Source organism: Piliocolobus tephrosceles, chromosome 1 (assembly GCF_002776525.5).
Source record: "Piliocolobus tephrosceles isolate RC106 chromosome 1, ASM277652v3, whole genome shotgun sequence".
NCBI lineage: Eukaryota > Metazoa > Chordata > Mammalia > Primates > Cercopithecidae > Piliocolobus > Piliocolobus tephrosceles.
The window spans coordinates 208,982,201-208,995,473 of record NC_045434.1 but is presented as its reverse complement, the minus strand read 5'-3'; the positions used below and the strand labels follow the sequence as shown (position 1 = coordinate 208,995,473).

Sequence of the window (13,273 nt, the reverse complement as noted above, 5' to 3'; positions counted from 1 at the left end):
TGACTGAGCAGGTGTCAAGTGCACAGAACTTTTCTCTCCTCATCCCTCCTAGAATGTCCATATCCTCATCCTGGAACCTCTGAATATGTTAGTTTCGATGCAGAAGGAATTTTATAGGTGTGATTAAATTAAGGATCTTGAGACGGGGGTTATCTTGGGTTATCCAGGGAACCCAGTATAGTCACAGGGATCCTTGTAAAGGGAGAGAGAGGAAGGAAGAGGCTGCACTGCGGGCTCTCCACAGGCTGATGGCGGCGCCAGATGGGGATGTGCCCTAGAAGCTGGAAAAGACAAGGAAACAATTTGCCCCAGACCCTCTAGAAGGAACACAGCCCTGGGGACCCACTGTAGACTCTTACCCATAAGAGAACTGCAAGAGGATAAATGTGTGTTGTTTTAAGCACTGAGCTTGTGATATTTTGTGATTATTTTAAACCACTGAGCTTGTGATATTCTGAATAAATGTGCATTTATTCACCTTTATAATAAGAACCGTCAAATAAACATGTCTTGCTTTAGGGCACTGAGTTTGTGGTATTTTGTTCCAGCGGCAATAGGAGACAGACACTCAGTCTTTCTGGACTTCTAAGGAACCTGCTGAGCTTCTTCCCAAGTCAGAGGCTTCACTCGTGCTTCCCCGCATGGCCCAGGCCACCCTCTCTTCCCTCCCCACCTGTCCCTTCAGCTGGGCAATCTCCCTCAGCTCTCTGGCCTTGACCTACCTGATTCTCCCTGGCCCTACCTAGACAGGCCAGGTCCTCATTCATCACCCGTCAACCCCTGCCCGTTGCTCACATGACATCCTTTACTTTTGCACAAGCTTGTCCAACCCTCTGCCTGCAGGCTGAATGTGGCCCAACATAAATTTGTAAACTCACTTAAAACTTTATGGTATTTTTTTGCAATTTTTTGTTTTTTAGCTCATCAGCTATTGTTAATGTTAGTTTTTTGTTGTTGTTGTTTTTGGGATGGAGTCTCACTCTGTCACCCAGGCTGGAGTGCAGTGGCACTATCTCGGCTCACTGCGAACTCTGCCTCTAGAGTTCAAGTGATTCTCCTGCCTCAGCCTCCTGAGTAGCTGGAATTACAGGCGTGCACCACTGTGTCCGGCTCAGTTTTGTATTTTTAATAGAGACAGTAGTAGAGACTTTTCAATCTGGTGGCATGGATGGTGGAAGCTGTGTCTCTGCAGACTTTGGGAGAGAAATGAACCCCTTGAGGGATCCTGCACCATCCCCAGGACCCCAGCGAGAATCCTGCCCTTTGGGGGGTATTTCTACCATGTTCTTGTTGCCTGTGCTTCTGAAGGTGCTCCTCTGCTGTCTAGGTCAGGGCAGCCTTTGGAACCCATCTGAAGGGACGGCCTGACCTCAATTCCGCTCACAGAATTTCTACTGGGATTCCAAAGCTTCTCCTGGGCTTTTCATCAGGGTTTCTAAAATATTTCTGAACTTCTGTTTTCCTCCCCAAGCCTGCGCTGTCGGGGAAGCCGAGTCCTCTGCTTCCTGGAAATGTCAGCCAATCTCTCCTGCACCCAGGAGTATGGCCACAAACAATACTAAGACATATTCTCCCTGGAATCAGCAGTGACCAATCAATTCTTCCCAAATTCTGCTGAGCTATTTGGATGCACCCAGGAAGGCACAAAGCAGGCAGCTCCTCAACTGCTACTCTGGACCTAAAGTGGCACCCGGGACCGATGGAGGGAACCTTGTCTAACTTGCACAGGAAGACCTGACTCCTCTGGTTTTCCTAGAAGTGCCAGGCTGTTGGCAAAGCCTGGGACAGGTCCTGGTGCAGGGGCCATCCCTTCCCAGGCTCCCCTGGCCCAGTCTTACAATCGATGAGGCTGCACCTGGAAAGCAGTGTGTCTGTTTCTGAGTCAGGGCTTTTCCTTGCCTGTGGTGTTTGCCCTCTGTGCATTTCTAACAGTCAAAAATCTCTGATCAGGCCCTGCTGGCCTCCTCTAGTCCTCAGGAGGGTCTCATTCCAGATCGCATTTATGACTATCTTTCACAAGACCAGGGGCTGCCCCTCTTTTTTCCGCCAAAAAAGATCTGAGGAGAAGGTCACTCTGAGAGAGGACAGTGGTGGGGGAAGTCTGGGAACTCACTGCAGGCTGCATGGAGCCAGGGGGACTAAGGACAAGAACAGGGTCCAGAAAGGGAGTGGCCCAGAGGAGCTGATGGGGGCCAGAGTAAGTGCGGAGGAGAAAGACAGCAGCAGGGTTGGGGCCGGGTTCTCTGGCTTTCACAGAGCTGTATCCCTGATAAATTGGGGACTTGGGTCTGCGACCCCGAAAGGACTTGGGCCTGGTTGTGGGGCTGTGAGTTTTGAAGGCCCTTTGATTTCGCCCTGGTCTACATGAGGTTCCAGTGGCTGCCCGACCCCACCCCAGGGGCAGAGAGTCAGTCTAGCGGGGAGACCTGGGGAGAGAGAGTCGGTGGTGAGCACCCACCCTGGATGCAAAGACAAGGGACAGGTCAAAGGGAGGGAGCCTTGGTGTGAGGCCAGGGGAAGGGAGGCCCTTTGGATATGGGGCAGTTCTGTCTCTGCACTTGTCACAGCCTCGCAGGACTGTGAGAATTGAACTTTGCAGGAGGGAATGAGGCAGAATGGGGTCTGGACTGGAGTCCCTGTCATCCAAGTGATCCCCTATCTACTCCTGCAAACCAGGGGAAGGTCTTGCTAGATGTAAGTCAATCCCGGGCCTATCAGGCTGCCTGGCACTTTCTCATGGATCCAGAAGGAGCACAGTGATCCTCGGTTGAAAACATCTTGCCTTGCCCAGGGCTGAGGATTGTCAGGTGGCCCTGGATGGGGAGACTCTGGGGAAAAACCACAGAGAAGATTTTGGTACACTTGACACTCTTAACGCCCAGTGCCTCCCCTTCCTATTAGTCGGGTGCGGCAGCAGGAGAATCACTTGAACTTGGGAGACGGAGGTTGTGGTGAATTGAGCCTATGTCATTGCACTCCAACCTGAGTGGGCAAAAAGAGCAAAACTCCATCTCAAAACAACAACAACGATAACAACAAAACTTCCACTGAGTGACTGGGATGCGCCACCTGCTATTCTGGGTGTAATGTATTATTTTACAAGTTGGATTTGTGGTCTGTCTCACCTGAGTGCATTCTGAGATTTAGTGCTTATTTTACCTGATATAAGTATAACTACTTTTGCAATTTTTTGGTTTCCAGTTGCATGGAATATCTTTTTTCACCCCTTCATTTTCAGTCTACATGTATCCTTCTAGGTGAAGTGAGTTTCTGAAAGACAGCATATAGTGGGGTCTTATTTTATTCATTCAACCACTATATATCTTTCCATTGAAGAATTGTGACCTCTTATATTCATTGCTAATATTGTCTTTCTTTGTATTTAAGTAATTTACTCTGTTTTGGAATCCTTGGGATGTCACTTTTCTGGACAGAAACTGTTGCTGGGCACCTTTGCAACAGTTTTGATTGGGTCCTTCTCCCCACTCAGCCTGGTAGACTAGGCTTGGCTCATGATTCAGGTCTGGATCACATGCCGATTAAAGGTAGGTCGGGGTGGGTCGGGGGGTGGCAGGGTTTGGCCACTTTGCACAGTCACTGGCTGCTGCAGCAGTGGGGCAGGCAGTTCCAGGTGCCAGCACGGATGCCAGATCACTACAAGCCTGCAACTGAACCAGTTGCAGCACAATCAGCTTTCACGGCTTGCACTTGAGTACATGGTGGGGTCTGAAACTTGGAAATGCCAGGAACTGCAGAACCCTCCAAAGAGAGTCACAGCCTTGGCCCACAAAGCTCCCATGCCTGGGCTGCTGGATGAGTAGCAGCTCTTCACTTTTTATCTTCACCCGCAACATGGTGAGCAAGAGGCGTGGTTCAGCTTCGTTTGTGTTTTTGCTCTTTTAGCTGCACCATTAGGTGGGTCCCAAATTCTTGTCCCACATACAGGAAGAATGAAGTACACAGACAAGTGGAGGATGAGCAAGATAACCAGGAGCTTTACTGAGTGATAGAACAGCTCAGAGACCCACAGCGGGTAGTTTCTTTCTGCAGCCAGGGTGTCCTCATGAGTGCTCAGCTCTGAGAAGAGAAGAGGCCCTGGAGTTGTTCCATCATCACCACAGTTCTCAGTAGAGAGGAGGCCCTGAAGTGGGTTGTCACTCTCTCCAGGAAAGTCATCTTATCATCTCCACAGCTCTCAACACAGAGGAGGCCTGAAGTGGGTTGTTTTGCCTGCAGGAAAATCATCCCAGTAGTGGGTAGCTCCTCTCTGCTGCTGGGTGTCCCACTGTTCTCCCTGGGTCTGGCTGAGTCTGGGGCTTTTTTAGGCATTAGTGGGGATGAAGTGTTTGCTGATAGGGTTATAGGTGGCCATGAGCAAGCAAAGAAGAGGCATCACATGTTCCCACTCTAGTCCACAGGACTGGTAGCCCAGCCCACCAGCTTCAGGCCCTCCCTGGTCAGACAGTGAAGCCTCACCAGGGACCCTCGCTTTCCCGCCCAGGAGTTTGTCTCTTGGCCACCAACACTCATGGCACCCAGATCACATGCACCAGGGAGCATCCAAAGGCCAGCGCAGATCTGTCCTCAGCCCCCTCCCATGCTGGTCAGTGCCCAAAGTCCAGAGGGTTCAAGATAGCAGGAAGACGTTGCCTCAGGACTGCCCCAAGCATGCACAAACCCACTGAAGCTGTGACAGCATCCAGGCTCCACCCCAATCCACCTCCAAAATTGGAGTAGGTGCTGGGAGAGACAAGGCGTGGGAGCAGACACCTCCAGCCGCAGGGGAAGGGGAAAAGTCCTGGGCCCTCCAGAGCACTGGGGACCTCAGTTGGTAATTGTGACCTGGGCAGCTTCAGTTGCGCCTTTGGAGCTACTGCCCTACCAACTCAGGAGGACCAGGATTCCCTCTTGTCCCAGGCTCCCATCAGCTCCAAAGTGTACGCAGCCTCGGCTGTGCCCTCTCTCTATGTTTCCCCGCAGAGGTGACAGGTGAGATGAAGGTTCATAGCAGCTCTGGCCAACGTCACACAAACAAACCCAATGCTCCTGGGTCTGGATTAATGAACCCCAAATGCACTCTTTTCAAGAAGACTGCAGGCTAACAGCACGCAGTGAGGAGTGAGGTCAAGGCTTGGCAGAGGCTTCAGACCTGGGAGCGGGTCCCGTTTACCCATGAGACGGTATGGGTGACACAGTTGGCTGCCTCAGTGACATGGGGCACAGGCCTAGCAATAGGAAGCGTCAGGCTCCGTGGTCACCCCTGTGGTGGGCAGATCTTGGAAACACAGCCTCAGAGGATTTCCACAGAACCTCCCTTTGAGGCCCAGGAAATTGACGCTGTTAGCAGGGCGGGCACAGTGGCCGCATAGCTGGCCAGGTCATTGAACCAGGTGCCATTTCTGCTTCCCAACCAGACCCCTGGAGCATGGCCCCAGCTCTGCTTTCTGAACCTGGCAATCACACTTCATGTGCAAGTATGGCACCACCCCAAGTCCATCTTCTCCGGGCCGCTCTCTGCCCCACCCTTTGTGCCCGACTGAGTTGCTCCCTAAAGGTGAAAAAGTAAGGAAATAAAACAGATTACTTAAGAGAAGAATGAGTGGAGACCATAGGCACACCTGTAATCCCAGCACTTTGGGAGGCCAAGGTTGGCGGATCACTCAAAGCCAGGAACTCAAGACCAGCCTGGTCAACACGGCAAAACCCTGCCTCCACTAAAAATACAAAAATTAGCCAGGCTTGGTGGCATGTGCCTGCAGTCCCAGCTCCTTGAGTGGTTGAGGCATGAGAATCACTTGAGCCCTGAAGGAAAGGATGGCAGTCAGCCCAGATTGCACCATTGCACACCAGCTGGGGGGACGAAGTGAGACTTTTCTCTCCAAAAATAAAATAAAATAAAAAGAACAAGAATTGGTGAGAATTTCTCAAAATGATCTAATTTTATTTGGTTGCTTTGATGTTCTGCAGCTGAACCTCAATCACAGACAAATTAATACTGCGTTATTTTTCCATCAGTAACTCAGTAACTAGAGATTTCTGATGTTTAAATAGCTAAAACAAGTGAAACAAATACAGAGGACACCAGAAAGTTCTCGTTGAGGTTCCCTTTATTTCCGATATTTCTTTGTAACCATCTTTGCAGGGATAACATTCTCATCACTGTAGAACTTTAGGTTCTGTCTCTGACTCTGCAGGACATGGATCTCTGAAGTTCTCATTGATTCCACATCAACATTTTCCTCCTGTCTTACCCCTACCTCTTATGTTTTTTCCACCGCACTGCCGCACTTAGTACTTGCCTGAAGCAAAGAGTTCGGTGATTCCTTTAAGGGGTAGGCGTGGCCTGGTCACAATCGCTCATGCCTGTAATTCCAGCACTTTAGGAGACTGATGTAGGAGAATCCCACGTGCCCAGCAGTTTGAGACCGGCTGGGGCAACATAGTGAAACCCTGTCTCAAATTTTTTTAATAAATATTTTAGAATTATTAAAAAAGAAATAAGAAATAAGAAAACTAACTTGCACGTACATACTAGATTTTAGTGTCCAAGTGCCTGGAAGAGAACTTTGGATGGATCTACCCCGCTAGGCACGCCTTCCCTAGCAGCAAAGATGGAGCTCCAGTTCCTCAGACGGTGATGAGCCACAGGAAGGGCAGGGGGTGGGGCCAATGAAGATCCTCCTGGGCTGCCTGACTTCCCTCAGTGTCCGCATCAGCTCAGCCCGAAGTGGGGCGAAGATCTCCCAACGGACAGGAACCAAGGAATCCAAACTCTCCCAAGGGGCGGGATACGTCTCCAGGCTTAACTTGCTCAGTCCACTGGTGTGGCGCAGCAGGTCCTTCAGGGCGTCCATAGACATGAAATTTCGACCAAAGTAGAAAGTGGTGAGCTGGGAGCAGCGGCTCAGACCGGGAAGGATGTCACTGAGTTGGGAGTAGTGGATCTGACAGCCCTCCAAGATGAGGGTCTCGAGAGTGGCAGCAACTTTCTCTAGCAGAGCTCCAAGGGGTTCAAGACTGATGCGGAACAGCAGCACGTAGCTGAGATTCAGATGTTTTAGGTAACCGAGGCTTGGATACTGGGAGAGACACTTCACGTCCTCTTCCAATAGGTAGCCACAAGTCAATTCCAAGTTCTCCAAGGGGTTCTGGAGGCACCTGTGGAGATCAAGAAGTTAGTTTTGGGCAATGGTACCAGTTAGATGAAGGCAGTGGGGAATAACCTCATGGGAAATGTCTGCTTCACCCAAACACGTCTGCATGCAAGTTGCTCTATGATGAGGACTCTGATTATTCAGGACAGTCCCATTTTAGCCTCAGCATCTTCACCATTGCTTGTGTGATTGGTTCAAGGTTGCAAAATCTCTAAAGCCTTTTTTCTTCATCTTTTAGCAGAAAATTTCATCTCTGGGCCACAGGTACCCGGTGGGAGATGTGCACAAAGAACTCAACTCAGCAAGGTCTAGGGACATCAGCTAGGGCTACCTGCCGGCAGGGGCTCCCTGACATGCCTGCCGCTGCAAACCACCTATCACTTTTTACCATCCTCACACCTACTCCCTCACCTCCATCCCAGAAGTATGCATTTCCCATGTCAATTACCTTTCCTGGAGTTCAAAACAACCTTTCACAGACAGGGAATTAGAGACAGGATCATTTGTGATGACTAAGCTGGTGAGGACAGAGCTTCTACTGTGACATGCACAAGTTTGATGTGCTTTCCCTCCTTCCATGCCCTCCTCTGTTACCTCCTTTACATCCTATTAACTTAAACACACTTTGTAACAAGAAATTCACACGTGCACCCTCAGTAGAGTGGAAATTCCCACTAACTGGCTTGTACATGATATCCCTCTCTACCTCTATCCCAAGTGACCCCGCTGCACACATTGGAGCCATCCTGTGATAGCCGCTCCAGGACATGGAGCACTGAAAGGGACAATGTGTTGACATTCTGGTGTCCCCTTCACTGTGACGTTGCCACTGACTGGCACACAGTACATGCCTTCCAGTGTTTGCTGTAACAAAACAAGGCTGTGCTGTGGTCTGCAGAGAAAGTGCACGATCCCTTCTCACCTGATCAGCTGTTCCAGGTGCCCGCCAAAGTAGGTGATCATATTTATTTTAAGCAACTGGAGATGTTTCAGCCTGAGGAACACAGAGCTGAATCTGGTGACTAAGCATTCCCTGAGGTCTTCGTCTGACGTGTAATGATGGCACCTGGAGAAAACGAGTTTGCGAAGATTCTTCATCTCCTTCAGGTAACAGCAAAGCTTTATTATCAGACGTGGCCAGGACATGTTGCAAATTTCCAGCTCCTGAACACTACCGAGGTGGATTATTTTCAATGAAGTTGTGAGATATTTAATTGGCTTTAGATAATTTACCAACTTACTACAGCACAGGTGTACTAAACCTCTCCTTTGGTAAACCCACCGAAAGAGGTATCTCAGGCACTCATCCTGGGGTATTTCCTTGAGGCAGACATCTATGAACACCTTCAAGGGCTGGTGCTCTCCCATCCTTGGACAGTCCTCTGCTGTCTGCCTCTTACTCATGGCCTCTGGGGAGGACAGCACCCTGGCTCCAGACCACACGGCCCAGAAATTCTCATCAACATCCCGCAAATCCAGCACTTCGAGTTTCCACCTCCTGTGGGTAAAGTAAGGGAGAGGTTCAGAATTTAGAAGGACCTTTGCTTTCATTCTCATCCCATAAATCAGCTGCTTCTGTCCTCGGTGCTGCCTGTTCTCTCTGTCTTTTCTTGATTCCTTTTCCCTTTCAATTCTGACTGGTCCCCACTTCTATTCCCGTTACCTTCCACTGTAAATAGGCAGGTTTTTGTTCCCACAGTGGACGCTGTATGAGGAGCAGTCCTTTCCCTGAGGATCTGGACAGTGGTCAAAGCCTCCCTGAGCTTCCTCACCAGCACCATCAGAAGACACTGGGCCGCCGTTGGGCTACTTCTCAGCCTGACTCTGCTGTTCTTTCCCTGGACACCTGAGTGCCATCTACCAGCCCTCCTGGGTCACCTCACCTGGGGCGAACTTTTTGTGTAAGCAGCAAATGAAGCCCTTCCAGCAATGCTTTTAAGGTTTCCAGATGAAGCGTCTTCATCAGCGATCCCAGAGGGAGACAGGTGAAGGGCCAGGCCTGCACCATCACCGTCAGAGTCTGGAAGTGTCTCCTGCTGAAGGCCTCCATGAAGAGTGGGAGATAGAGCTCCCTGGGCAGCTCCTCCACATCAGAGATAGCCAAGGCCTTGTCTCTCAGCAGGCTCTTCCCCGCCAGCTCCAGGAGTCTGGGTGGGGCCTGGATGCTCATCCTGATGAATCTGCAAAGAAAAACTCTAGAAGACATATCCAGGGAAATCTCATCACTCTCAGGCCAAACATAATCACCTCGTCTTCTCCTAGGACCAATAGCATTGCTCTGGTAGAGGTAGAAAAATTACCAGTTTACCCCAATTCCACTTTGCGCTTGATGGCCACAAATCTATATTTCTATTTCTGCTTCTGCTGGTTCCAAGAGAAATGTCTTCCAAACACTGAGGAGGGAAGGGTCGAGGAGACCACTGGCCTATTAATTTTCATCCATTGCTCCACTGAAGCCCAGAACCACTGGATAGTGTCACTGAGGATCTTGAAAGCCAAGCTGTACCTCTTTGAGGAAAAATTTCTTGTCACCACCCTAAAGCAATGAGAATGACAGTGTCCTGTGGCCCCAGACAGCCTACATTCTCAGTTCGCACAATTCACTTGCTGGGGGAACGCCAAAAGGACTCCCTAAAATCAATGCCGTTATTTTTTATTTCGACCAATTTCAACCAGAAACTGACCAGGTACTACAGCTCATGTCTGTAATCCCAGCACTGTGGGAGGCCAAGGCAGGCAGATCACTTGAGGTTAGGAATTCAAGAACAGCCTGGACTACATAATGAAACCCTGTCTCTACTGAATACAAAAAAACTAAGAATCACTGGACTCCAGAAGGCAGAGGTTTCAGTGAGCCAAGATCACACCACTGCACTCCAGTCTGGGAAACAGAGTTAGATTCTATCTCAAAAAAAAATAATTAATTAATTAATTAAAATGTTAACCAAGTGTGGTGGTGCAGTCCTGTAATCCTAGCTACTCGGGAGGCAGAGGATAAAGAATCACTCAAACCCCAGAGGCAGAGTTTTCAGTGAGCCAAGCTCGGGGCCCTGCACTCCAGCCTGGGTGACAGAGTGAGATTCCATCTCAGAACAAAAGAAAAAAATTAACTACAAACTATAAAAGCAATGTGATGGTATTCTAGAGGATTTGGAAGGTAGGGATAGAAATACTTGCTCTAGACCAGGCACAATGGCTCACTCCCGTAATCCCAGCACTTTTGGAGTCCAAGGCATGTAGATCACCTGAGGTCAGGAGTTTGAGACCAGCATGGCCAACATGGTGAAACTCTGTGTCTACTAAAAATACAAAAATGAGCTGGGCATGGTGGTGGGTGCCTGTAACCCCAGCTACTCAGGAGGCTGAGGCAGGAGAATCACTTGAATCCAGGAGGCAGGGGTTGAAGTGGGCGGAGATTAATCCAGGGCACTCCAGCCTGGGGGACAAGAGGGAAACCCATCAAAAAAATAAATAAATAGATAAATAAATAAATAACCAGAAACTGTAAAAGGGGTATGATGCTATTCTAGAGCATTTTAACTCTAAGATGAAGGTTCCAATACACATCGCTTCCACATATTCACAATTATCCACTTTTGTACAGATCCTAGGGGCAAAGATAAATCCAATGATCTGAGTAAAACTCCACTCTTGAGATCGGTGTGTGGGATTTCATTAAGGGTTTTGTGACAATGAAACACACTTGGAGAATCACAATAACAACAAGTCTATGAACTGTAATTGAAGGCACAAAAACAAATAACTGCAAATGTCAAGAAATAAAAATTCATCTAACTGTAAATTTTTAATATATATTTTAAAAACTGTTTTGATAAGAATTTTAAAATGACAAAAACCAAGCACAAGTCACAATTTGAGGGATGAAGACAAAACTACATTTAGAGGAAAAATGAAAGCCTAAATCTGTTCATCTCACGAAACAGACAGGAAAATATTCTGTGCCACCTTGCGCTGGGTGTCTCCATCCCTAACTGGCGGGCTGCAGATCAAATGGGCATGAGCCTAAGATGGTGATGACTTACCAGAGCTGGACTCACTTTGCAGAGTTCTGGAACCTCTCAGAGAAGCAAGCAGTAGCTCCAGGCTCCAGGGCTGTGCATCTCTTCTGTGGACCCTCAGGAGATTTTATGGACCTTCCCTTCTCAATCACCAGCTTCCAATCAGAAAGTGATACCTGATTAGATCCTGAAGTTCCACCCAGTTAATCCTGATTGAATTTTCAGCTTTCTTCTAATTGATTGAATTAGATATATTTATGAAAGTGAAACAATCATGAAAAGTGTATAGATATGAAAGTGTACAGATATATTTATGAAAGTGAAAGAATCAATCATAGGGTGAAAGTCCAAAACTCATTCGTTCACTTATTCCCCAAACACTCATACAGTTTGGCTAATATATAACTTTCATAGTGGTACAGGGAAGGGATTAAACTGTTCCTGATATTAGACAGAAAAAACAAAACCTGAAGATGTCCTTATTGGAGGATGTTTGGCCACATCAAAATTATCAAAACGTTTCAAAGTTAAAACAGCTTGGAGAAGATAGTGATGTCATTCCTAAGAAAACAGAATAAAAAGCTGTGTATATCGAATGGTCGCCTGGATTTAATGCTATCTAACATAGCAGATCATATGCACATTCAGGTAGAAGAAAGGAACCACTGAGGGCATGATCGATCTCAAGACTAAAGCCAAGGCTTCAGTGAAGGAAATCAGGACAAAGTGACCAAGTGAGGTAGAGACTGAGAAGAATGAGACTAGGTGTTCTAGTGGGACCCTGGAAAGGAGCCAAGACAATATAAAACATGGCAGTTATCTTGTGGACATCCAGATGGCAGGACTGACAGTCTTTTGTCTAGATTGAGTTTGTTGATTGATTGATTGATTGATTGATTGATTTTCAGACAGGGCCTCGATCTGTCACACAGGCTGGAGTGCAGCAGCATGATTTTGGCTCACTGCAGCCTCAACCTCCTGGGTTCAAGCAATTCTCCCACCTCTGCCTCCCAAGTACCTGGGATTATAGGTATGCTCAACTCTGCCCCACTAATTTTTGTATTTTTAGTTGAGATGGAATTTCACCATGTTGGCCTGGCTGGTCTCGAACTTTTGACCTCAAGTGATCCACCCACCTTGGCCTCCCAAAGTGCTGGGATTACAGGCTTGAGCCACCTCACCCAGCCTAGAGTGAGTTCAGAAATTACAAGGGGAATAATCAAAAGAGATAGCGCAGATTCTTAAACCATAACGTTGGCTTTGAGAATACAGGGCAGGTACAATCTTGGCCCTACTAGAAGGTAAAGTGTGTTTACTCACAAAAATGATGGGCTCCTCTCAGAAAACCAGCTTGGAGTCTGAGAATCTGAGAATGTGAGCTGGGGCAGAGGCCAGAGAGAAGCAGTGTGACCAGACCTGGGAAGGGAGACTTTGCCAAGCTGGAAGCCACGGAGGTAGAAACTGTGGGCTCTGCAGGATGTGAGAGAGAAATGAGTGAGGGTCCATAAGTCCCTGTCATGGCGCTGTCATCTGGAAACCTTTCTTTTAGACTCCAGGATCTTCCCACAGTGCAACATTTCCCAGCAACCATCAGTCCCTGTCATTTTCCAGGACCCTTCATCCAAATCCTAATCTCACCAACTCCCTTCCCACTCCAGTTTGATAATTTATGTTTCCTCTTTCTTAGAGTCCTTTCCTGTCCCTAATATTGAACCTAGAGATTCTTATCAGCATGTCACCATTAGGCCTACAAAGAAACCTTGGGGCCGGGCACAGTGGTTCACGCCTGTAATCTCAGCACTTTGACAGGCCAAGGTGCGTGGATCACGAGGTCAGGAAATCAAGACCATCCTGGGCTAATACAGTGAAACTCCATCTCTACTAAAAATACAATCAGCTGAGCATGGTGGCAGGTGCCTGCAATCCCAGCTACTCAGGAGGCTGAGGCAGGAGAATCACTTGAGCCCGGGAGGCGGAGGTGGCGGTGAGCCAAGATGGCACCACTGCACTCCAGCCTGGGGTACAGAGTGAGACTCTGTCAGAAGGAGGGAAAGAAGGAAGGAAGGAAGGAAGGAAGGAAGGAAGGAAGGAAGGAAGGAA

The 13,273-nt window shown here is 48.3% G+C and overlaps 1 protein-coding gene across 2 annotated transcripts; it reads right to left on the bottom strand.

The window, feature by feature from the left end:
* Window positions 1-6,480: 6,480 nt before the first annotated feature.
* Window positions 6,481-9,324, bottom strand: LOC111526296 (PRAME family member 1-like). Of its 2 annotated transcripts, XM_023191914.1 has the most exons (3): window positions 9,038-9,324; window positions 8,077-8,652; window positions 6,481-7,158 (listed from the first exon to the last, which is right to left on the bottom strand). In XM_023191914.1, exons 1-3 carry the CDS (start codon window positions 9,322-9,324, stop codon window positions 6,600-6,602), a joined length of 1,422 nt encoding a protein of 473 aa, XP_023047682.1. In that variant the 3' UTR covers window positions 6,481-6,599. The 2 variants fall into 2 exon arrangements, with proteins under 2 accessions (XP_023047682.1, XP_023047683.1); XM_023191915.1 differs by lacking the exons at window positions 8,077-8,652; window positions 9,038-9,324 and adding an exon at window positions 7,603-7,733.
* Between the last annotated feature and the right edge of the window lie 3,949 nt (window positions 9,325-13,273).

What these genes read in the sequence shown, in the direction of transcription:
- LOC111526296 (XM_023191914.1), bottom strand. Translation starts at nt 9,324, where the DNA reads ATGAGCATCCAGGCCCCACCCAGACTCCTGGAGCTGGCGGGGAAGAGC. An exon ending in ACACAAAAAGTTCGCCCCAG is followed by an intron (nt 8,653 to 9,037) that starts GTGAGGTGACCC and finishes CTTTACCCACAG; the next exon opens with GAGGTGGAAACTCGAAGTGC. An exon ending in CACCTGGAACAGCTGATCAG is followed by an intron (nt 7,159 to 8,076) that starts GTGAGAAGGGAT and finishes TGATCTCCACAG; the next exon opens with GTGCCTCCAGAACCCCTTGG.